The following is a 23,827-nucleotide window of genomic DNA, read 5'->3' as shown; positions in this document are numbered from 1 at the left end:
GTCAAACATGGAGCTCTTTCTCCTTATCGCCTGTTATCTCTGTGCAATTAAGGGACACACATGACAAAAAGAAACTACAAGAAAAGTGGGAGCAACGATTTTTTAAAAACTAAAACACTACAAAGGCTTTACAAATTGGTGATTTGTGGTAAATTTGCTAAACCGTGCAAAAACATTTCTTTGTCCCCTGAGGCAGCTGCAGCATTTCTGCAAATTGCAAAAACCCTGAAACACAAGGCTAAATAATTTGCAATTTTGGGAAGTGCGCATTTTTATAACAAGCTGCAGAGTCATCCAAAACAAAAATTAAGAGGCAGAAAAAGGGAGCTTCACAAACAAAAAAGAAAAAAAAGTCTGTCTTCTTTCAGCTGACCTTCGACCAATCAGTCTTTCTATGTTGGCTATTACACTAAAAATTAATACAGGAAAGGTCTGCAGATGAGTTAATAAAATCTACCCTTGAGGAATGAAATACAAAAATTCCTTCATATAATAGGAGGAATACCAGTTCACACAAGGTGAACACAGTATAATCAGTGTGGTATTAACTGTGCTTATGCAGGTATGCAATATCCATGTCTAACTTTATGAGAAGAGATTAACGAGTGAGGATGTCAGTGAGATTTGTGAGGTTTGTTTTAATCAAAACCCTCACAGACAGACAGACAGACACAGAGCAGAGGGACACTGTGTCTGTGTTCATTAGGCTGGAACATTCAGTGAGGCGGTGTGAATATAACCAGCTTTAAAGGTGAAGAATTCTTATCCTGAAATCAAGGCAGAAGGGAGAAGGGAAGGAAAGGGGTGTAAAGAGCAGTCGGAAAAGAACTGGACACAGCGAACAGAAAGGCTGACGGAGGGGGAAACACAGTTTGGAAGTCAAAAGGTCAAAGTTGAAATGATTACCTGGGATTCTTCCGGCTGCATGAGTAAAGAAAGTGTAAGTATCATGTATTACCAAAGACACACAAACAGGTTGATAGAAAAGCGCAGAAATTGAAAGTAAAGACAAATATTACAGTTGCACACTTTACGATGTGATTCATGCAATCATAAACACTGAATCTGCTGCACAAACCACAGGAGACAATGGAGTTCATTTCAAGTGTATTAGACGCAAGTCTGCTGTCTGCTCTATCTTTGTAAGCAAATTGAGAGAAAAAGATAACCATGGCTCTGTGTGACTTGGCAGCGGACAGTCAGGACGTCTGGGAAATATTTGGCATCACCATGGTGATTGAACCTGACAGTCCTCGGGGACTGTAACAAGTCTGAATCATCAGGTTGGGCTAAACAGGCACAGCCTGCTCTTCCATCTGTACGCTGTCTCAGAAGCACCGAACATGCCAGAGAGGAATGAGTGGCAGCAGACGTCGTGCCAGCGGATGGTACCACAGCTCATCATGAAAGCAGACCAAGTCCATTTATAGCCCTGATAGCAAGAGCACGGCTCTCTGAGGATGACGGCGTTAATCTGTCCGTAACTCGGCGCTGCTGACCACTTTGGTGAAGATGGATGCAAGGAGCAGCCCGGCCACTAGAGGCTGCTAAAGGGGCTTTTAGGCTCCGAGTCGCCGAGGAGTTGCTAATTGGCTGTAGCTTTTACAGTCTGTGTCAGCAGGAGGTTCCAGTCTGGAGCATACACATGATAAAACAAACAAACTGGTGACTAAAATCTGAAAGGTAATCATGAGACACAGCAGCCGTCCTGGTCAGGAAACAAAAAAAAGCCTGTGAGGACATTTCTCTTTGGTGGTTGCTGGTTTTCTTTCAGATTCTGTTTGTTTGTTGAAGCCTTAGTAAGATATCTGCTGATGTAATCATAGTGAGTCAGTTAGGATTGTTCTCTTGTTTATTACCTCCGACTGGAGGGCTGTAACAAACAGTGGTTTAATCAGTTAGTTTTCAGATAAAATGAGGTTTATTAGTTGCTAAGAAGAATGCCCCAAACTGCTGGTTCAAAGCTCTGGAATTAAAGATTTCCTGCTTTAATTTGTCTTAATAACAGTGAACCGAACATCTTTGACTTTAGGACTGTTGTTCAAACCAAATAATCAATGTTAAGACTGATGTGCTTTTTCATGTTCAGTCCTAGTGTTGGTGGGGTAATCGATTCCCCCCCATTGAACCCATAGCCAGCAGCTAGTTGGCTTAGCTTAGCACAAAGACTGGAAACAAAGGAAACAACTAACTTTGTCCAAAGGCAATAGGAATTGCTCACTCTTTCTTTCTTCATTCGCTTTTAATGTCTTTTATGTTGGAGTAATTCCTACTTTGCTTGTTTTATTGTTGTATTACTGTAGGAACTGTACTGTTGTTTATCATTTATGTCCTGTTTTTATGTCTTTTTGTTTTTCAAGCACTTTGTAACTTGTTTTTGAAAAGTACTGTATAAATAAAATGATTATTATTATGTTGATACATGGAAGGCATGGATGCCATTTTGTTTATCTTTAGAAAGACTCAAACGGAATTGAATCAATTCAATGATAGAAAAAGAGCTGCTGGCAATGTTTAATAAAAACAGCATTATCTGTGTGAAGAGCAGTCATGCCTCCCTGTCATATTATTTTCTGTAGCCAGGCAACAAAGTAGCTAGGTTTACATCGGCACACCTATTCCCTGTGTGTGTCAATGCTCATGCGATATACGTTTTCATGTGTTTTAGTATCGACAGTGCCTGTGCCGAACAGGTACCACTTGCTGCTGCATGGCCGCAGGACACAGTCATAAAAACTCACACGAGCTCACACACACTGATCCTTGTGAGGACCTTTCGTTGACTTCATTCACCCCTTTAACAACTAAGCTTCAGCTCGGGCGTGTTAATTCACACCACGCACATGAACCTGATCTGAGCCCCCTGAAGAAATAAAGCTGAACCATCACCTCACTTTGTAATAATAACGTCACTCTCAAAGTCTCGAACTGGATCTTGAGACTGATGGATGTAAATATCCATCTTGAAAATCTCTTCTTATTTCTTCTTTAATCTCGTACCTCTTAACTTTCTCTTTTAAGCACTACAGCCTGAAATCAAAGTGAACTTCATCGAACTGAAAGTCCAAAAAACCTACCGACAGAAGATCATCCCCTGAGAATCTCAGTACACTCCTCTACACACTTTGATGCCAACCGAGCTCCTGCGAATGAATTTCTCCCACGTATAGTTCAGTTTTAGACAACAGTTCACACTGTTAACACTTAATAGTCACACCACTGAAACAACACTACAGTTATGCAGATTTGTCATTTAATACGGTCGATGAATGACTTGGAGGCGGTGGCAGATTGCGGATGAATGGACGACATCCAACACTACATCCAACACAGACAACGGCGCTACGTAAATGCATTTGTGTGAGTCTGTGCTGACCTTGTTTGATTTCGTCCGCTGTTCTGTCGATGAGAACGTAGAGCGACCACACCACGCAGGTGATGGCGATGACGTGGAAGGTGACCGAACACATGATCTTCCTTCTCTCGCTCGCCGTCATCTGTAGCTTCTCCCACTGCGACACAGAACACCAGAGCACAAAGGAAGGACATTTCACGAGGTCAAAAAATTTTAAGCAAAGCTCTCAAAACACACAATCCTTAAAGCAGTCAAACAGTTGGCATTAAACAGTTGGCTCGCTTTTCTGGAACAGCAAAGCGTGTGAGCTAAATATTTGATGGAGAGCATTCAGCGACTGTGATTGAGATCCAATCCTACGTGTCGCTTCTTGGCGAGTACGACAGAGAAGGAAAGTGGTCGACAGCCCCCAGCACACAGAGGCCAGGTACCTCGTCACAATACATCTTCAGGATGTGAGCCGAGCCGTGCAAACAAAACAAAAACCTCGACACTGGCACAGTCGCATCATTTCTGTATCGCTCATGTACTTGGAGATGAAATGGCGCGAGTGCGGGGTCATTTTGACGAGCAGCCGGTGTTGCAGCATGAGATGAAACCAAGCATCCGTTGATAAACACTTCATACCAAGGCCGACATCTCATCATGAATTTCCCTGCCGGCTCACACACGAACAGAATTCAGTGTTCACCAGTGGGATTCAGAAGCTATTAACAGCGGGGCATTTGTTTAAGGCCTTTTGTGCAGCTAATGAAGGGTGGAGGAATTTTAATTAGAGTGTCCTGCTATCTCCAGGCCACAGCGATTGATAAGAGCCTTTAATGGAAGTGTACATCCTCTGAACTATTTGAAATGAATCTCCCCCCTCCCCTCCTCCCCCCACACTTCAACAAGTTACGCTTATGAAAAAGGCTTCAAAGCTCAGTGTCATGCTTGTGTTATCTGCATGACAGATTGGAGACAGCTTTTGGCATTTCAAGCTTCATAACGAAGGAGTGATGTGAGCTCAGTCGGGACACTCGGAGGCAGAGCTGCATCGACAGCCCGAGTTTATCCACTAATGAACCTGAGAATTAATTGACTTTGCGCTGCAGTACAAATCGTGTCTTACCTTGCGCAGCGGTTTGAGCTTGGTCTCCATGATGAACTCATATTTACAGAGCTCACAGCAGCGAGTGTCGGAGCTCTTGATCCACTGCTGTAGACAGGACTGATGGACGAAGCGCAGGCTCCCTGTGCAGTGGCATGGTGTGATCAGAGGACTCTCGTCATCCCCTTCACAGTGACAAATCCTACGGGAGCCAAAGAATACAGTCAACACTAAGCTAGAGGCAAGACATCTGTAATAGGAGGAAGACAGGGGAGAAGCAGGATCAAAAAGAGAAAAGTTGGCAGGCAAAGCTGACAGATATTTCCCCGAACTCAGGCAAACTTGAATATTGGAAGATATATGTCAGCAAACTTGTAGCACTCTCTAGTATAATACGACGAGGTGTTAGGCGAGCACGGCAGGTGGGAATATCATTTCACAAATATAAAAACATAACAAGACCAAGAACGCCGAGTACAATACATGTCCCACATGGATGAACTCAATCAAGACAAACTAATTTGATTCAAAGCACTTCACTGCAAATCAAAACGACACTTTCAGAAAATAATCTTCTGTGTTCTCACAATATGGCAGCACAAAATTGAACACAACAAATCTCATCTCAGATACCTCGCCATTTAGCAACTCTAGCCTCAGTGAGATAACAGGAGTTGCCTGTAATGATAACTATGGCAAGGAGTGCAAACAATTTAATCAGCATCAATATCCAGCACATCTGTGGATAGCAACCTTTTGTCTTGGATGTACACCAACAAATACCCCCATAGTGCTGTGAGATGAGCTCAGACACCTTCATCAACACAACCCGTCATGATCTTACTCACCATTAACTATATAAAAGTGGATGTTAACTTTAGTTACTGTTATTGGTTCATTCATACAATCCATTGTACACAAACAATTCAGTGTCTTTTGGTTATGTTTGCATTTGTCACCAACGATTTAATATAACGTCTCTGGTCTACCGCTAGGCTATACATTTAACTAGGTGATTTCAACTTTTCATCTGTTAGCCTATTAACTACTCCAACTGTTTATTACTTTTTGCTAACTATTTTAGGTGTTTATTAGCCTACTTCTGGCTAACCATTTCAAATTACTTTACGCTAACATTAACTATTTCAACTTGACTTGTCTTGACACTTTCAACCATCTATCCATTACTTTTAGCTTACTATTTCCACTGTTTATTGCTTTTAGCTAACTATTCCAACTGTTAACCCTAACCCTGTTTACTTTAGGCCAACTATTTACCTACTATTTTTATCCTACTTTTAGCTTACTATTTTAACTGTATATTACCCCTGACCATTACATCTCTGTCTTACTTTTAGCTAACTATTTCAACTATTTATAACTTTTAGCTAACTATTTTACAGTAACTGTGTGCTATATTAAATATGGCTAATCATTTGTAAGTGTTTATAACTTGTACTGTAGCTAACTTTTTCAACCGTTGTCCATTAATTTCAGCTAACTATCCCAATTGTTTATTAGCCTACTTTTAGCTACTTTCAATAGTTTTTTCAGTTACTTTAAGTTATTTAAACTCCGTTACAGCTGAGTCAGTATTTGGATATATATTTTTAAATCAAATGAGAATTTTTATCTTTTTTAAATCAGCCTTTTAAAACTCCCCCACAGTCTCTCAGTGTACCCTAGCCTCCCTTCTGACGACTGCAGCAACCCTTGTGGTATAAGCACCCCTGCTCGGGAATCACTGCAATAACACAATTTAAGGCTTCTCCAATGTGGTATGTGTTGCAATGTCACTGCATGAAATTGCACTGACCTAAACAGGTGTTTGATATTGCGTCTAGCCCCTGTAGATGCTTGGTAAGCTATTCTGGGTTACAGGTACCGACATCTGGAACATTCGATTAGGTGGTTGCTACCTCGCGGGACCGCTCGACAGACTTTTCTCAGAGAGAGTAACCCATCAGATTTTTAATACGTCCTCCTCAAGATCACATCTGACATCGACTGACAGGTTGGAGGAGAGAAGCTATTTGTCACCCACACTAAGGAGGAGTGTCTGTGTCCGTCTGTTCAGTGTGTGTCTGTACGTCTGACGCCGAGATGGATTGTGTGAAACTCTAGACAGCCTTCACCCGTAAGTCAGCCACAAAGTGAGAGTTCGGAAAAATGAGGTGTTGGAGAAAGTTATTAGAGCAAGCCATTACCTCCAAGTCAAGTTAATATCACACACAAGCCCCTTGTAGAAAGAAGCTGAGGTCGTTATGATCTGAGAATTCAGTGTCAGGACATTGACCTCACACGGCTGTTCATGCCAGGGAGTCCTCTGTAAATGAGCAATACATGGAAAACTCAGCTGCTGCTTGTTCAAGCACAACACAACTCTGATTAAAAGTCAGGCTGATGTCTCTGGCTTTAAACAGAGCAACAGTAAAGGTCCGTACAGTCTGCCGTAGTGTAGAATAAAGTAGAGGCTGCAGAGGCTACGTAGTTAAACAGATTTAAATTACAGAAGGGAAGGTGCAAGTCCATAATTCAACCTAAAATTCAAATTGTCTTTTTCTACCCATTTCCACCAGCATATGCATAAACCAGAGGAGGCATGGTGAGACACAGAGAGCGGTGGCAGTAAATAAGGGAAGGCATTGAGGAAAAAGATGGAAAGGGAGAAGTGAGCAAGGCGTTTAAATGGGTTTGTCTTAATCCCGGTTCAGGAAGATAAGCACACATGAAGACACACATGTACACCCACACATGTGAGAAAGTGAGCGAGCAAGACGTCTATTTTCAGACTTTCCTGATCCGGCCAAAGCGTTACAAGATTAACAGACAGAGTGAACAAAGGAGGATAAAAATAGGTCATTTCTACGGCTTTCTCGACTAGAGGAGGAGGTGGAGGGAGGACCGTGGGATTAAGGGATAGAGGAGGAGGCACAATTAACATCTCTGGATTTTTTTCCCTATCGGTTATGGCCGGGCTGCTTTGTTTGTGTTTGTTTGCACGGATCACAAGATGATGAACTGCGTATTCTCATCCCACACATACGATAGCGTACTCATCTTTCAAGAGAACAAACAGAATCAGCCTGAGGACCCGGACTCTTTGTTTATATTAAAAGGCATGGCGAGTGCTGAAATGGACAGATTTGATAAATTATTCTAATGTTGAAGTGGATTTTTTTTTACATTTGTTTCCCCCACGTAGGAGGAGATAACTGTAGAAAAATCCCTGCACTGCAACATAGATCCATGGTGGAAGGAAAGTGATCAGTGAACATCATGAGCGGAAGAGACGAGGCATCATCAGCTTAAGATTCAAACTGCACTTTGCAGATACAAATCTCACATATTCAGCATCTCTGCTTCCTTACGTTTGACAGAATAATCCCTCGTGCACATTTACAGCTAAATTTACTGCATGCGAGTAAGCAGCAGCAGCAGCAGCACATTCCATCCACTGTCAGGCAGGGAGGGAAAGTTAAAATTTAATTTGTCTCTCTTGAACAGCCAAAACACACCCTGTTTAGCAGTAATTTTAGGATGGCAGAGGCGCCGTTAAGAGTGTGTCAACATTAAAATGTGAGAAGAAAAACAGGGTTGGGAAATCACAAGCACCGCAGGCTGAGGGGGAAACAAGCTCGGCAACATTTCAGCCCTGGCGAGGCGTTCACCGTCTTCCTGTTCCCTCTTGTCTGCTTCCTTGTAGTTTTGTTCCTGTGGCGTTCAGCCGCTCTCTGCACTCCACACTCTCTCTACGTGTCGCTTGAAGATCCCTCCAGCTATTCCTTGTTCTGCCCCCGTCCCCCCCCGTCCTGAGATGTTTATGCATTTACTTTTAAATGAATTTTTCAACACCAATCTGTTGTTTTGCATCTCTGCTAAACAGATTTTTATAGGTGGTGAGGGGCAGAGAGTGACGTCTGAGGCGTTTTGTTCTTAGCCTGTTTTCAGTCTGAACACTTGGAGCTTCACACTCTGCCAGAGACACGCTGATCAGAGCAAAGCACAATTCAATTAGCGACAGCACCACTGGAAGCCATCTTCCCCTTTCCTCCTTTCCTCATTTCCCCTCCTGCGTGTGTGATGATGCTTGCCTTAAAAGAGAATATTAAATTGGCTTCGAAGAAACTTATCTTTTGGAGGAAGGTTATAGAAGTACATAGACTCTGGTTGGTTTATAGTGTCAGATGTAAAAGCTCAAAGGTAACCCTGCGGACATTTTTTGCATACTGGAGGCATACTGGTTTTGTTTGTATCTGGAGCTCGAGTGCGAGTCATAAAACACTAAAAAGAAGAAGAAGAGACGAGGCGAAGCAGGATGGAAGAACTGGATGAGGTGAAAATGCAGTCGCAGCAAAGAAACGTGAGCCTGACTGTAATAATTGCCATTTACTTCAAAGGTTGGCCATATCTATCAACTGAAAGACGTTAACGACGTTCAGTTCATCCAGATTTAACGCCTCTCTGCAGATCAGCTGATCTGGCAGCTACATGTCCAGCAGCATAGGCAGATATTCATAGAAACACTGAATGTAAACATGTTATGTCCCTTTAAGTTTCTCTCCAAGGTGACATTTCTAATGAGAGACTGACTCACCTCTTCAGACCATTACTATCTGACACATAGTCCGAAGAAGAGTTGCATAATCATTCACCTGCCAGTCATTGGAAAAAACAAGCACCTACCCACACACACACACACCTACACACACACACATCCTGTCGAACAGGTGAGGTCAGCCTGGGCTCTGAGCTCACGCTTCTAGCCACCTGACTGAAAGCTGGCACGGGTGTGTTTGTTTGTGTGTGCACGTGTGTGTGTGTGCAGTCAGAGACTACGCAGGCTATTTGAAGCCAATAATCTGCCTCCTGATCTCCAGCCTTCACCTTTCCAGTTCTTAGCTCGGGTTTCTCTATCGGGCCATGGCTGACGTATAATCTGGAGAGGAGTGTATGCTCAGACCAACACTGATGGGGAAACAAACACAGCCATATATAACTGACATTCCTTCGTGTTTAAGACTCTCGTGTGGAGTATTCACAGACCAGAAGGGCTTAATGTGATGGAAGCAGAGTAAAACATTCTGCTAGAGAGTTTCATCTGTAGGGGCCATGCAGCCATGACCTGCTCTATAATCAAATATTACTCACAATCTGTCTTTAGTAACACAGCCATCAGATTGAGCACAGACTGCCAAGTGAAAAAGACTGATGACAGCCCTGTTGACCCAATCAGATAGACTCCATCGGTTCGACGTTGTTTATTGTCCCCCATCTGCCTCCGTTCCTCAATTCTATTAAATTTCCTCCTCTAACCTCTGCCCCTTGATCTCCTCTTCAACATCGCCATTGCCTCCCATTCCTGCCTCTCCTGCAGAGCTCACAGCTCCTGGCTGAAATCAATCACACATATTCGCAGTCCATGTAAGACACTTTAATGCCTCACCGATCTCGTGACAATGAAAAATTATTTTAAAAACACAGCGTGGCAGCACAAGGAAAAACACGGCAGACCACTGAGATAACAGCTGAGTGAAATGAAACGGTATGGAGTGATATGAAGTCACGTTTTTCTGTTCTGGACACACATGAGGGGTTGGATGAGGACAGCTGAGGAGGAGGCGTAGGAGGAGGTGTTGCAGTGTGTGTAGACTACATCATCTATGTGCCATGTCCTTCTGATAAGCAGCTCCACTCCGAGCAGGACTAGTACTGCTGTGGTGTAGGATATTTGCTGGGTAGATACACTACAGGATGAGAAGCTCTCCACTACTCCACAGGGCTCTGGGGTTCACTGCCACGTGACGGCACAGGGGTGCACTGGACGCTACCAAGTCACAAGAAGGGTGGGTGCGGACTATACCATCCAGACAGTCACCCACCTGCAGCAGTCCCCCTGCAGCGAATAGGGTGACTGTGGCCCATTTTTCTCTGACAAAGGGGATGGGCAGCAGTCCAAGTCGCTGTCCTCATCCATATAGCACAGGGGGGCTAGAAGAAAACTCGGCCTAGCCACGGTGACCGTTTCTGGGGTTACCGGCTGGTCCCTGCCCTTTGGAGCAGGACTGCGCCGGTCCTCCTCAAACACATCGTCATCTCCCAGTAGATCCTCAGGGGGAAACCCTGACTCGCTGCCTTCCAGCAGGGCGCTGGAGGACTTGGTGATGTGGAGGTGAGAGGCGTAGCTGCCCAGCTCGGAGCACTGCAGGCTGGCCGAGGTAGAGGATCGAGAGAAGGGGAGGAGGAGACGGAGGAAGTTGGCGCTCGGAGAGTGATGAGGGTGGAGGTGGGTGTTGGAGAGAGGAGGAGGAGGGTCAGATGGGAGACAATTGGCTGGAGGGATGCCCAGCATGTATTTGTAGTTGTTGGTGAAGGAGGGGACGAGGTGGGGGTGGGTGCGTGTGGGGAAGGCCGGATTTGGGTTCTGGTGTGTGGGTGCTGCAGCCAGCTTGCTGTTGAGCGTGTGCGCCCTCCGATCAGAGACAGGTGGCTGAGCGGGCTCGGGCTTCAGCTCCAGCTCTCCCTCCGAGCAGGTGCGATCTATGAAGTGCAGACCTCGACAGAGACCGTCCACACGCTGGCCCACGTCATTCAGAGACGCGGAGAACCTGAGCGAGCCGTTTGGGTGGATGTTGACGGAGGAGGGGCGAATCAGGGAGAGCCAGTCTCGTTGTTTGGCATGTTTGGAAGATGGCAGGCCATCTGTGCAGAGGGTGGTGACTGAAATACCTCCTGAACCTTGACAGGATTTACCGTTAGAACCCAGCAGAACCACTGCAGTCTGCTTCTGACGGTCCTGATCCTGACTGCTGCCGTGGAAGTGTTTGTGCGTGTGTTCATGAAAGAGGATTGTGATTGACGACAGTGGTAGAGGACAGCAGGAGAAGGAGTTGGAAAGAACAAAAAAGAGAAATGGAAAAGACATCATGCATTTAAAACAAAGGAACTTGAGAAAAAGGAACTAAAACGTGCGGCGCTTTGTCTCCGCATGAAAATACAAAACAGTCTGATCTTTGTTGTTTTAAAAATAATTTTACAGCAGGTTACACACAGCCAAGGCTACTTCCAATTCTGACAGCTCAAGGGTAAAAGGTAAACCAACATCGCACACTGATGCATTTCTCCACCAGTAATGAACAGATAAACAGATTCAGAGTGCAGTGAGGTCGAAGCTGTTTGTACCTGCAGATGTCCTGGCTGGAGGGAGAAACCGACGTCCTCGAGAAACTGCACGGAGCGTTGACTGAAGTCGGGCTCCCCGCCTGTGGAACGAAACACACCCGTAAAAATTCGACGACAGAAATAACCACTGCATTATTCAACAAACAGGATCAAATCTTGTCTCTCGTGTTGCCAGGACAGCATCCTGAGTGGTGAGAATTATCAGGCTATCAGCTGCTGGATCTGATCTTCACACAAAGAATAAAAGCACGGCACGCACCGATGCACAGGATGATAAAAAGGGAAAACACAATACTGGCAGTTAATCTATCTGATTAAAGTAGTGCCAGGCAAAATCGGCCTGGGTGCGTCACAGATCAGGCGAAAACACCAGGCTGCCACGGAGCGAGGCACAGGGGAGACACACTGAGAGACGGGGAGAGTTATGAAGGATGAGGCGCAGAGAGGAGCACAGCTGGAGGAAGCGAGGCTGCAGACTTGTTCAGCCTCCACAGAGAGTTTTTGAACAGATGCACCTGCAGGTACACGGCTGTTATTAAAAAATACCTTCAGCTTTATCTATTGTAGCTTTCACCAGTATTTATTTTACACAAGGACGTGGTGGGGATTACTTTAAATGGTCTTTGATCTTAAAGGAAACCTCTGGTTTATTACAATTTAGGCTGTTTATACAAGACAAGTTTACTGCTGAGACATCACAGTCTGCAAAAAAAAACCACACAAGCAGTCAGACGATCAAAGGTTTATTAACCAAGCCAGAGTACAGCTTGATCATTCTCTTCTATTCTGAAGAAAATAATGAAAGCTTTCAGACAGGCTGTAAATAATTGAACAGTTTAGCAACATTATGTAAAGTACTTTATAAGAAAAGTCGATCATTTTTGGTAATTAAGCTGTGTGAAGCGAGTTACGAACAGGAAATACTCCAGTTTATAGATGTTAATGGATTATTCCAAGATGCTTCCAGCCTTGTGGTCGGACCACTTAAATACCGTAAATTCATTGCTTTTGCAGAGTAATGTAGCAACGAAGCTGTTTGTTAACACGTGAAACAAGACACAAACTGTGCAAGCCCTTTTTAAATGACCTGAACTGATTCCATTAGTGTTAATATTGGATTTTATTTGGATGCTAATGAAGGCTCTGTAGCCATTTCGCCGCTGCTCTGTCGTCACCTCTGCAGCTGTTTTTATCGAGTGGCTGTCAGAACATCCCACTACCTCCAATTTGGACTTCAGAGGCTGACCTCAAAGATTTTTCCCTGTGGGGCTGCTTGTAATTATGATTTGAGTGATATGATACGAACATGGCATAATCCCTCGTAGCACAGGAAAACTGTGCACACACAACTACGATAAGCCTGAAAGTTCAAAGATCAGCCAGGGAGTCGGTTTGGGCAATAAATCAAACATCTACTTTTGTTTTATTTTTTAAATCACATTCAGCTTTCCTGGGATCATTACAACCAACATGACTGTCTGGCTGCCCCATCTGTCTCCTTTAAAGCAACGTTGCAGAACTCGGCAATATCACTGATAGAAAAGATGGTCAACACGAAAGAACTAAGATCTGAAGTGCAATCAACTCTAATTATCCTCAAAGAAATAGCTCAACATTTTGGTAAATGTGCTTTCTTGTTGAGAGTTAAAGGGGCACTATGTAAGAATTTTAAAAAACATTATGAAAAATCAACTAAAATCATGGATTGTGTCGATATCTTATGAAGCTAGCATGCTAACAAGCTAGCAACAGCCTGTACCTTCCTGTGCTAGTGCTATAAACACCAACAATCCCCTGGTGGACCAACAGATGCAAGGCTAATTAAGCTAACAAGCTAACGTTAGCTACAGGGAGCGGTTATTCTGGTGATGGTTAGTTTTGAGTGTGGATTCCACAGCCGGACAATTCTTACATATTGCACCTTTAAATGAGAAGATTGATAGTCTTCCTCATGCTCACGTTCTCGTTTTACCACCACCAGTAGCCTCAGGTATGTCTTTATTTCTCTTTAAATATGAAGCAGAATCACTTGCATCCAGCTCACTGTGGATAACGAGTAAGATTCTTACAAACCCTAGGTCTCTGGTGACACTATAAACTTGTAAGAGACATTTTGACAGCTGAAAATCGTTAGAAATAAATAGCTTGAGTTGAATGACTAATTGAAGAGAGAATCAGACAGGGTAGCCGTTATATGAAGCGTACAGTGAGGAGAGTGGTAGCGATCTTCTCATGTTACCCTCAACAAAAAAAGCTAATAAGTATGTATCCATAAATGTTGAACTAATCCTTTCATTTGTCCAACATCCCAGAGTGAGAGACGTATAGACTGGATAGGGACAGATGGTAAAGAGCAGTATCAGATGGTGTTTGAGTTGCTAACATAAAGACAGGGCGGCCTGGTGATTTCAATAAGAAACTAATTACCTATTGATTTCATTTCTAACCGAGGGAGAATTTATAGCTCACGGCCTGACACCGATCAATAGAAAATTCAATGTCCAGTTCTGCCCTTCGGTCTGTTTCTTTGCGTCTGTACACGAACAGCACAGCTTCCCTTTAACCGCTCTAATTCTCTTTTCTACTGTCGCTCTTCAACAGTTCATCCAAGGTTGCACCTTCACCGAATCTTCAATTCTCTTTGATATTAAATGTTATTTTCTTATAGTGTCGCATAGTTCACATTCAAGGCTGTTGTTTGGGGCGCCTGCAATAGTCTGGACTATAAATGTGAAATGGACAGACAGTTAGGAGAAGATTAAAGCCATAAAACTTTAGTATTCTGCAGCGAGCGCTACAGCCAAACGTGCTGCTTCTGCTCAACAAAAACCACCAAAGCTAAGAAACTGATGACATACGCTAAGCTAAAGCTTCATGTGACTTGAATCTGAATATAAACTGTTAAGAAAGAGGTAGCTCATGCTCGCCTGATGACACTGGACGGTATCTTTATTTCCTGTTTTATTATGGCAGAGTAAACATAATGTTCCAGTGGCGCCCAGCTCTGTTAATCATTCATACAAGTTAGCGAAAACATAACCCACTCGGTCTCTGAGCAGGGTCAAACAACAGAGTGATGACAGCACGGTGGAGATAGTAATGAATAACTTCCAAACGGCCTCTTCAGACTTCTATTAAGCATCTGCTCTCTCATAACTGCCCTCGACTGAGACAAGGACCTCTGACGAGCAAACGAGTGTCTGTGATGACATTTCAGCAGCTGCTGACAGAACGTGTCAGGTGGCCGGGCCCCCTTTTTTAAACTGTAAACTGAAAAGAAGCACGTCTACTCCTCAATGTATCCGTCAGTGTGCTGTGTGATGCGACTACAGTATGAGATATAATCCCTCCCCGCGTCTCACTGTATGAACACCTGTTTATTGTGCTTAGTGAAACAGTCTCTCAATTTTTCATAACTACTAATTCAACCTCTCTCCTTGAGTACCTACACACATTAATTATCCTCTTCTCCACTTGTTTTACCCTCTTGTCTGGCTGTCTCTGTCCGAGCTACAGCCCTCATTTTCCAGCCACCAGGGCCTTTCAAAGAATAACCTCTCAACAGGAACAATGAATCACCGCCCAGTGTGAAGCTTCTGACCAATAGCTGAACAAACTGTGTGAATGGACCAGCTGTTGACAAGATGCCAATAGAAAAGCAGCGCAGAGAATAAGCATCACAATTCATTCATGACCTTGAAAACAGAACAAAACAATCTCAAGGTGTCCGCATCCACCGAGTCTCATCAACAACACCGTCGCGCCACACACGTCTGAATTACTTTACATATTTTGTGACAATGTATTTATTATATGTTTTAGTCCGACTTGAAATAGCAAATGAATTTCTACATTTGCACCATTGAAGGAGACATGTTATGCTCATTTTCAGGTTTATAAGTTCATTTTGGGTCACTACTAGAATAGGATCAGGATCTTTTACATGTGCAAGAATATATAAAACACTGAAGGAAAGGACAACAATGAGAAAGCATAATAAAACGCAGCATTGCATTAAAAATTGTCCTTTTTTGGCTTCATCCTCATCCGTCATGTTGCAAGCTGTAACTCATGTTGCATTGTTTACCGTACGTCACCCACGGGTGAGCCACATGATGTGTCCAATCAGTAAAGCCATCTAGTTGTCTGTCGGTTTGTTCAAGTAGCGCTGATCTGCTCGCACTGAGGTTATGTGAAAGCCTTTATTTCACTCCGAAGAAGGTTGTTTGTGCCTCCATGCGTGGGCTGCTATTCAGCTCATTTTTAACATTCATCGTCAATGTTTTTAAGAATTTCAGCATGAAATAAACATCTAAACAAAGGCTTGTTGCCATGAGAGTTCCTTGGATTTTCTCTTTTTTTTTTTTAACTTCAGTGTTCGATACTGAAGAGCACCTTCATCACATTTAGTCTGAACTTCTTGAGCACTCTTGATATTTTGTTTCTGAGGTTATGTGAAGTTTATAAACAGAAGTAAAAAAGAACACTTAATACTTTATCTCTAAGATTTGCCTGAACAGAAGATTGTGTACGCCTTCAAGATGGATCATGAATTAAAATTATAAGATCACCCACCCCATGAGCAATTTAAAACTCATCTGAAGCTCTAAGAAACCCGAACTTTTCAGAAAAGAATATGATTCTGTCAAATAAAGAATAATCTGTGGACTAATCTATTATTATTGCAGCCTTAAATATCTGAAAACCTAGTGAGACCCACCTTTATACGGCTAATTGTGCCTCTCCTCCATAGGTGTCAGTTTACAACTTTGAAGAAAAATAGGCAATTACAGCATTTTTCACCAAAAGCATTTTGTAATAAAGCCACTTCAGTCTGGTTTGTCTCCAAAGACCGGAGCCAGCTTCAACAGAAGCCTGTAGAACTGAGCAATCCTGCCAGGAAGTCAACAAACAAACTGACATGTTCCAAGAAATTAACAATTAACTTCCCCTTCTTCAAAATATTAGCTTGGCCCTGTGCCTGGTGTCAACATCAGTGAACAGACCAGCAGAACCGACCCTGTAGAGATCAGGAGGGCCGACTGTCGTGAGCGGCAGCGATGGATTCTGAAATGCTGCAAAACTGCAGCAGCTTGAATTTTAGAACACCGGCAGATGTTTGGCTGGCTATCAACGCAGCCCACAGAGCTGTGGGTCGCTGCTTTGTGTCTTTATGAGGACTGTAATAGTTTAATTCCTTCCCAAACAGAGTAGGAGGCATTGCACAGCTCCCTGGCACTGTGCTAAAGAGAGAAGCGGCTAGAGCTAAGCCTCCTGACCTCGCAGAGTGGAAAATCTACTCCTGCCAAATCACCGGGCAATCCTCAGCCCACTATAGCTTTCAGAGCTGCTTTCATACCATATTCTACAGCGACCGCTCTTTTATTTAACATAAATTATTTGCCCTTAACTTCACCTTTCTTTCACAATTCTCCAGATGATCTCTTTCTAAACAGCTTGATAAAAGACACCTGAATAAATTAACACACAAATACAGAGCAAATGAGAGAGAATGACTATTTGGCTTCGGATACATGTATACATTCATATCTGAAACCACACACCTTATTGCCTCCATCATAGAGGCTGTCACTGTGCATGATTATCCTCTTCATGAAACAATTCACCCCCTGGCTAACTGCTGCAGCTTGTTTTTCCTTTTATTATGTAAATCTCTCTCTCCTGGTGTGTCTCCTGACAGGTATTACAGTGGGACTGTCACAACTAACCGGATACCTAGAGAGAAGATGTTTCACCGAGTCAACCTCAGAGAGGATGCTCCATGAAAGAAACCACCAGCAGTTCAGCGACTGTCACGCAGAAAAAGTCAGAAGCTCGAAATCCAAAAAGGTCCTACAGCATTTTGTCTGTAAAGTAGAGCAGGTGCTTTGACAGAATGAACAAATTCTTTGGATGTCTGAGCTTTCACATAGAAATTATCCAGGCTGTAGTGTCATGCCAAGCCGGAGATGTTATGAAATGTTCCTCTGCAGGCCGGCGCTGTGGTTATTTATGTAGAGAGATATCTTTTAAGTAGGTCAACAATTGGATACGAGCGCATTCATTTTTGATTTGATCTGACGCGAGCCGATGTGATTCAGCTTGAATCTGTGCCATGCGAAGCAGCGCAGGGTTTGTTTTGGTGTCCTTGTTTTGTGTCTGGCTGGAGCTCATGTGGAAAGGAAGGAAAACAAATAAACTGTCATAAATGTGAGACACTTTAACTAAATTAACGGAAGTTAGCTGTATGTTGTCAGCATCTTCATCTTTCATTATCGAGCTGTTCAACATAAATGAACTGGACCTACGTTTTATATTCTTACAGCGAAAAAGGAACATTTGAGTCACTGCTGCAAATATGAAAATCCTCCATTTCATCATGCCAATACTGCAGAGAGCGTGGAAACTGCATATATGCATAAAATAATCTTCTGTCGTCTCACAGATCATATTCTGATTCAAGCCACTTCCAGGAAAAATGTTTTCACCGATACGAAGAAGAATAACACCGCAAGTCACTGACAATATCTGTCAGGAGTTTGCAGAGGACTTCTTCTCAGGTACTCAAACTAGCAACCTTCTCCTTAACCGTCAAGACTCCTGGCAGACTTATGTGCCTAGAGAACAATTAATACAGATTTAAGACCTGCCAGTCAGTGGTATTTCCCTTTAGGAAGGCACAGGAAACACCATCTGGCAGACAGACTGCTGATTATTAATTAAGGCTGTCAAACTTAAGAGCCTTGTTCATACTTTATGTCCATCACTCCATTATGCACACATTTATCCGAAGAATAGCTGCAAAGGTAGGACATTCAATGACAATGCACTGTGTCCAGAAACTAATTAAATCCACCTCGCCACTTACAGATGTAATACCTGGCACTGAGATTTCTTGGCCCTCTCGTGTGTTTGTGTGCAGAAAGAAGGAGCAAGAGAAAATGTGGTTAACTGCGGTTACATTTTCAGTCTTCATACTCAAACTAATTTAAATGTTCACAACTGTCCCAGCTGATCTGCAAGATCAATATCTGATCCAAACAAGGTACTTTTCATCGGGTCACTTTCACCGATTTTAAACCATCAGATCAATCATTCCACGGCAGCTCCGGACTGACTCGGCTCTCTGCACAGATATTAGACCAAACGCTGTTGGAAACCCTTCGAGATTTAGTTTGACATTTTGGGGTATACACATATCTTGTTGAGAGATTGACAAGAAGATTGATACCACTCATAAGTCTGTCCGCCGAAAACAAAGCTACAGCCAGATGTTCAGCTTAGTCGAGCAGAAAGACTGGAAACAGAGGGTGAAAGCAAACCTGTCTCAGTCCTAACATCACAAAACCCACCTTCAAGCACCTCTAAAGCTCACTGACTGATAAGTTAAACCTTCTTTGTTTAATCCGATTAAAATTCTAAGAGTAAAAAAGACAAATTGTAGTTTTACAGGATGTTATGTGCTGTTTTTTTTGGCCAGGACCAGTAACTTGGAGGCCACTGGGAAGTTGGAAGCACGTCACCAACCCAGACTTCAAAATCCAAGATGGCTGCTCTGTGAAAGCTGTAGAATATACACTTCTGTCTTATTTGTGTCTCATTAAATCATTCTTACACAAAATACAGTCCAACTTCTGTCTGTGGACATGTTGCGTGACGCGGTCAACGGGTATGACGTCATTCCCAGCTCTGACTTTCAACTTATGAGGTAAATGGAAGGAACGCACCAATAGCACGGCACATAAAACAGGTCCTAACTGGCATTAACCAAAGGTTAACCAAAATGATCTTTAGAGGCGCTGGTAGGTTGTGTGACCTTCAAACTGAGCCAGGTTAGTTGTTTTCCCCTGGTTTCCGGTCATTATACTAAGCTTAGTTAGCCAGCTGCCGACTTTAGCTTCATTTAACTTACGAACAAGAATGTCAAGACAGTAAATGAGTCATAATTTTACCGTTACTGATGTTACATAATATCAGCCAACATCATTATTATAAGCTACCAAAGGTCTCTTATCAAAAGTTGATGACAGATACAGCTTCACAGCATAAGACCATGTGAGAACAAGTTGATCATTATCAGTAATTACTACTGCTACTATAAACATTTGATGTGGCAGTTGTACTTAAACTCTGACTTTGTACCCACTGCAGTTGTGCACGCAATTTAAAAAATGCACTGGATGACTGCAACGGACATTTTGGATGTGTTCACTTCTAGTCTTCCCTAAAAAATCGTCGGTGCAGATAAACTGGTTAAACTTTAAACTGCTCATGTTCCAACGGTGACTCGCTCGTGAATCACACAATATTCCCGGAGCGGTCCCGCGGCTATGAAGTGACCCTGACCATCTATTAGCACAGGTAAAGGGTTTATCCTGTTAGAGGCGCAGGAGAACAAGGATCGAAACCCTGGAGTCATGCAGGCTTTGCCCAAGGGAGCGATAGAGGGAGGAATGAGGAGACAAAGACGAGAAAGACACAGAAAAGGTTTCTATGACCAGTCTGACTGAGAGCCATGCTGAGCTGAGGAGCTGAGGAGCTGAGGTGTAAAGACAAGTCTGTTCAGAGATCAGCTCTTATTGGGCCGTCGTGAGGCGAGAGAGGCATGTTATCCATCAGCGGCGTGTATATCTGTCCTGTCAATCTCTGCGTTCCTCCACAGCTCATCTCACCGCTGCCCTCATATCTTTTGTGTTCTCTGTCTTTTCTCTCTCTGTGGTTGAGGACAGCCATACATCATTCATTGAAATTTTTCCATTTGTGTGTGCTTTGCTCACCTTTGATATATTGCTGGACCTGCTTGCAGAATGACCCAGGGGCTTTTCATTCTGTAAAAGAGAAAAAGAAAGAGAGCTCCAGTGAGTGAACAAAGCACATTGAGAAACAGAGAAAATATCAGTTCAATATGCATATGAATACTGCACAGTGAGAACTGGCATATGCCTCAGAATTATCACATCCGCGACACTTTATTTGTGATGCATGGAGCAGCACAATGACTGCTCGTTTGACATGATTCACATTTGACTATTTGAAACAGAACAGGAAAGCTACGCAAGGGGAATAAACAGTGACAAGAGTGGATACTTTGAGCTAAATGCTAATGTTAGCATGATAACATGCTGACGTTCAGCAGTTACAGAAGGTTCATTTCATTCCCCTCTTTTCATTTCTCAGTTTGCACATCCTCGATTCCTTAAAACACAACACAACTCTCCTCGTGTCTAGACATCCTTCAAGATGGCGTCCTGAGAACGATTTCTGGTTAAAAAAAAGGGAAATAAGAAGAGCCCATTGTGCTAACTTATGCTGGAAGATCTTCCAATTCCTTAAATGCACCCCGAGGAGACAGAGGGCAAGGAGAGAGGAAACACATGTGCATCCTTCCTCACATCCTCACTGGGAGGAGCTAAGATGTGAGGAAGAGACGCTAGGAGACAAGTTAGCATGATGAAAAGCACCCCATGTTAATGATTCTCGCCAGGTTAGATTAGTGCGTTAGCATTTGCTAAAGTTATCACAAAATCATCCTAAGGAAGGCAGGAATGTCTGAACCAAATTTCATGCCAAATCATCCAACAGTTGTCAAGACGTTTTACTAAAATAAAAAAAATGTCAACCCCATCATGGCCTGAGATATAGTCAGTACGATTCATTGTCTGGTGTCCAATAATGTCTCCAAAATGATGTGCCAATACATCAATAGATAGACTTTTACTAGAAAAATAAAGAATTTGACATGCTGGGTGAGCTACAGCAAACATCAAGGGATCAAAGTCACCAGGATTCATCCTTTGGGTACGATGAATGTCTGTAACAAAGTTCACAGCAATCAGTTTAATAGTTGCTGAAATATTACACACATTCACACATTTCACTCTCCCAATTTTTGACAGTTTTTATGGTGTAGATGTTAATATGAAAGAAGAAATATTGTAAGAAGCTCCAGCAGGAACGGACGACTGATTCATGGTTCGTCTCCTAACGAGCAAACACAACAATAAAACACAGCACAGCCACATTTCTCAGCAGCTCGGGGGGCTGTGAGCATCTTAAGTTAGTAAATCAAATTATTCTGGCACGCGATAAAAGGAGGACAAGCTGATTACATAACACATCCATCCAAGTCCAAATTAAATGGTGTCACAATGTTTGTATCACTACTCAGTGAGTGAAGCAGGCCAGCACACTCAGCTCTCAACACTGTTAAGTTTTGTTTTGAGGCTCCTCGATTCCCTCTCAGTGTTCTCGGCTTACATCAGGGATTCGGATAAACAGCCACCATGGTGTTGTGCTGCATTCAGTGTTTGTATTAAAGCCATGCGTGGTTTCTTAATGAGTGATCAATCATAGTTACATAACGCTGAGTTCACACCAGCTCTGACAGGGCTGTGGAGCTTTGGACACCAACAAATCTTTACAAAGGGAAATCAGCCCAGTGGGGAGAGCATTTTAACTGTCTCTACACAGAGAAGCATGGTCAGATTAAACTGTGAGGGGGCAAAAATTTCTTCCAACCTCCCATCAAGTTCACAGGAGACCACACATGGCAGCTGTATTATATAACCGGAATCACAGAAATCAACCAGTAGCCCTGCACAGAGAGATTTCAACTCGAGCTAATATATCAAGCTGTTTTTTTAAATCAAAAATTGTTTCAACTATGTTTTCTGAAACTTGACGTGACGACTGTGCTAAAGGAAACATTGGAGGATGATTTATTACAACTCATACCAAAGAGGGGCATGAATGTCTGAACCAAATTCTCAGCAATCCATCCAATAGACCAACCAGCAGACTGACATTGTTTTAGTGCCACATCAGGGAAAAACAAATCTAAGGTTTCCGTAATAAGGTGGTAATATTTTGAGAGAAAAAAAGATTTTAATACTCCGTCGCAATAAACAGATGAGAGCAGTCCGTCTTTTTTATTGGTGAAACCTGTATGAAGTTACAGGTTTCACCAATAAGCCCCAGATCTTATTATCTGAGGCAATAAACCATTTTTGTGATGTATGAGTCAATAACCAGATGTGTTTTGAAGCAGCAGCTGGAGTACAGCGGGGACCTGTTTTTCAGCTGTGGCATCAGAAACTGATTAAAGTGGGCTTAATGTAAATGATGTGAGAGGCAGCCAGAATCTACCTGTCCTATACGGTTGTAATATGTTTTATACATGTTATAGGAGATGTGACACTGCGGTCCAAAAAAGGCTACAGTAACCTATTGACAGTCAGACTGTTATGATGCATTTTCTTGAAAAATTAAGACTTTTTCCTCTAAATCTTACCGTTTCCCCAATATAATGACTTAATTCTTTAAATATCAGATGAGTTTTTCTTTGTACTGTGGCAGTAAGACTTAACCAACATCAATAAATGGTACATTTATGGTTAATTAAACTCAATGAAATGCTAAGGAATTTATGAAGCGATTGCAAAATTTTATGGCCACTCAAATAATGTTTATAGATGAACTACACAGAATTTATTACCTTTTTACGAAGTATTGTAAACATCAGTTGCAACTTTTCAATAAACAAATGCTTAATAAATGGTTTTAAGTATTTAATTGTTTGTTCACAAGTTTAATTAACTATAAATTTATATTATTGACGACTATTATAAAGTGTTACCACAGTGTCCCTATTACACATCACAGCACTGAGACTGCTCTTGTCAAGGTCCTCAATGACATTAATTTAATCACAGACAGTGGCAAAATTTCAGTCTTACTATTACTGGATTTCAGTGCTGCGTTTGACACGGTCAACCACAATGTATTACTGCACCAACTGGAAAAATGGGTGGGACTCTCTGGTACAGCACTAAATTGGTTTAAATCCTATCCAAATGATAGAGACTACTTTGTGTCTGTGGGTAATAACATCTGAGCGGATAAAAATGACATGCAGAGTACCCCAGGGCTCCATTCTGGGGCCTCTGCTGTTCAACATTTACATGCTCCCTCAAGCTCAGATAATGGAAAACAACAAAATATGTTCCCATAGTTATGCAGACGACACACAAATGTACATAACCATATCACCAGGGGACTATAATCCCATACAAACGCTGAGTAGATGCATTGAACAAATCAATGATTAGAGTTTTTTGAGATGATGACTGAAATAATCATTTTAATAATTATATTAATAATAATTTCCTGCTCAGCTTCAATCTGTGATGTCGAAAACTACA

General features: G+C 42.6%; 2 protein-coding genes across 5 annotated transcripts in view; both read right to left on the bottom strand.

Annotated features, from left to right (window-relative positions):
• Positions 1 to 23,827, bottom strand: part of LOC311270965 (E3 ubiquitin-protein ligase MARCHF8-like) — an 89,879-nt gene that overhangs the window by 3,641 nt on the left and 62,411 nt on the right. For 3 of the 4 annotated variants that reach the window (XM_084376253.1, XM_084376254.1, XM_084376256.1), the window contains 5 exons: positions 20,405 to 20,455; positions 11,628 to 11,707; positions 4,467 to 4,647; positions 3,377 to 3,512; positions 907 to 921 (listed from right to left, as the gene is read on the bottom strand). In XM_084376253.1, the coding sequence (XP_084232379.1) occupies positions 907 to 921; positions 3,377 to 3,512; positions 4,467 to 4,647; positions 11,628 to 11,707; positions 20,405 to 20,455 (463 nt within the window). The remainder of the gene's footprint in view (positions 1 to 906; positions 922 to 3,376; positions 3,513 to 4,466; positions 4,648 to 11,627; positions 11,708 to 20,404; positions 20,456 to 23,827) is intronic. The other variant, XM_084376255.1, reaches the window with a different exon arrangement.
• On the bottom strand, positions 9,538 to 11,617 carry LOC311270964 (uncharacterized protein). The gene has a single exon (XM_084376252.1). It carries the CDS (start codon positions 11,371 to 11,373, stop codon positions 10,303 to 10,305), a length of 1,071 nt encoding a protein of 356 aa, XP_084232378.1. The 5' UTR covers positions 11,374 to 11,617; the 3' UTR covers positions 9,538 to 10,302.

This window comes from Pagrus pagrus, assembly GCF_965226575.1.
Source record: "Pagrus pagrus genome assembly, chromosome: 15".
NCBI lineage: Eukaryota > Metazoa > Chordata > Actinopteri > Spariformes > Sparidae > Pagrus > Pagrus pagrus.
This window is presented reverse-complemented; position numbering and strand designations above follow the sequence as displayed.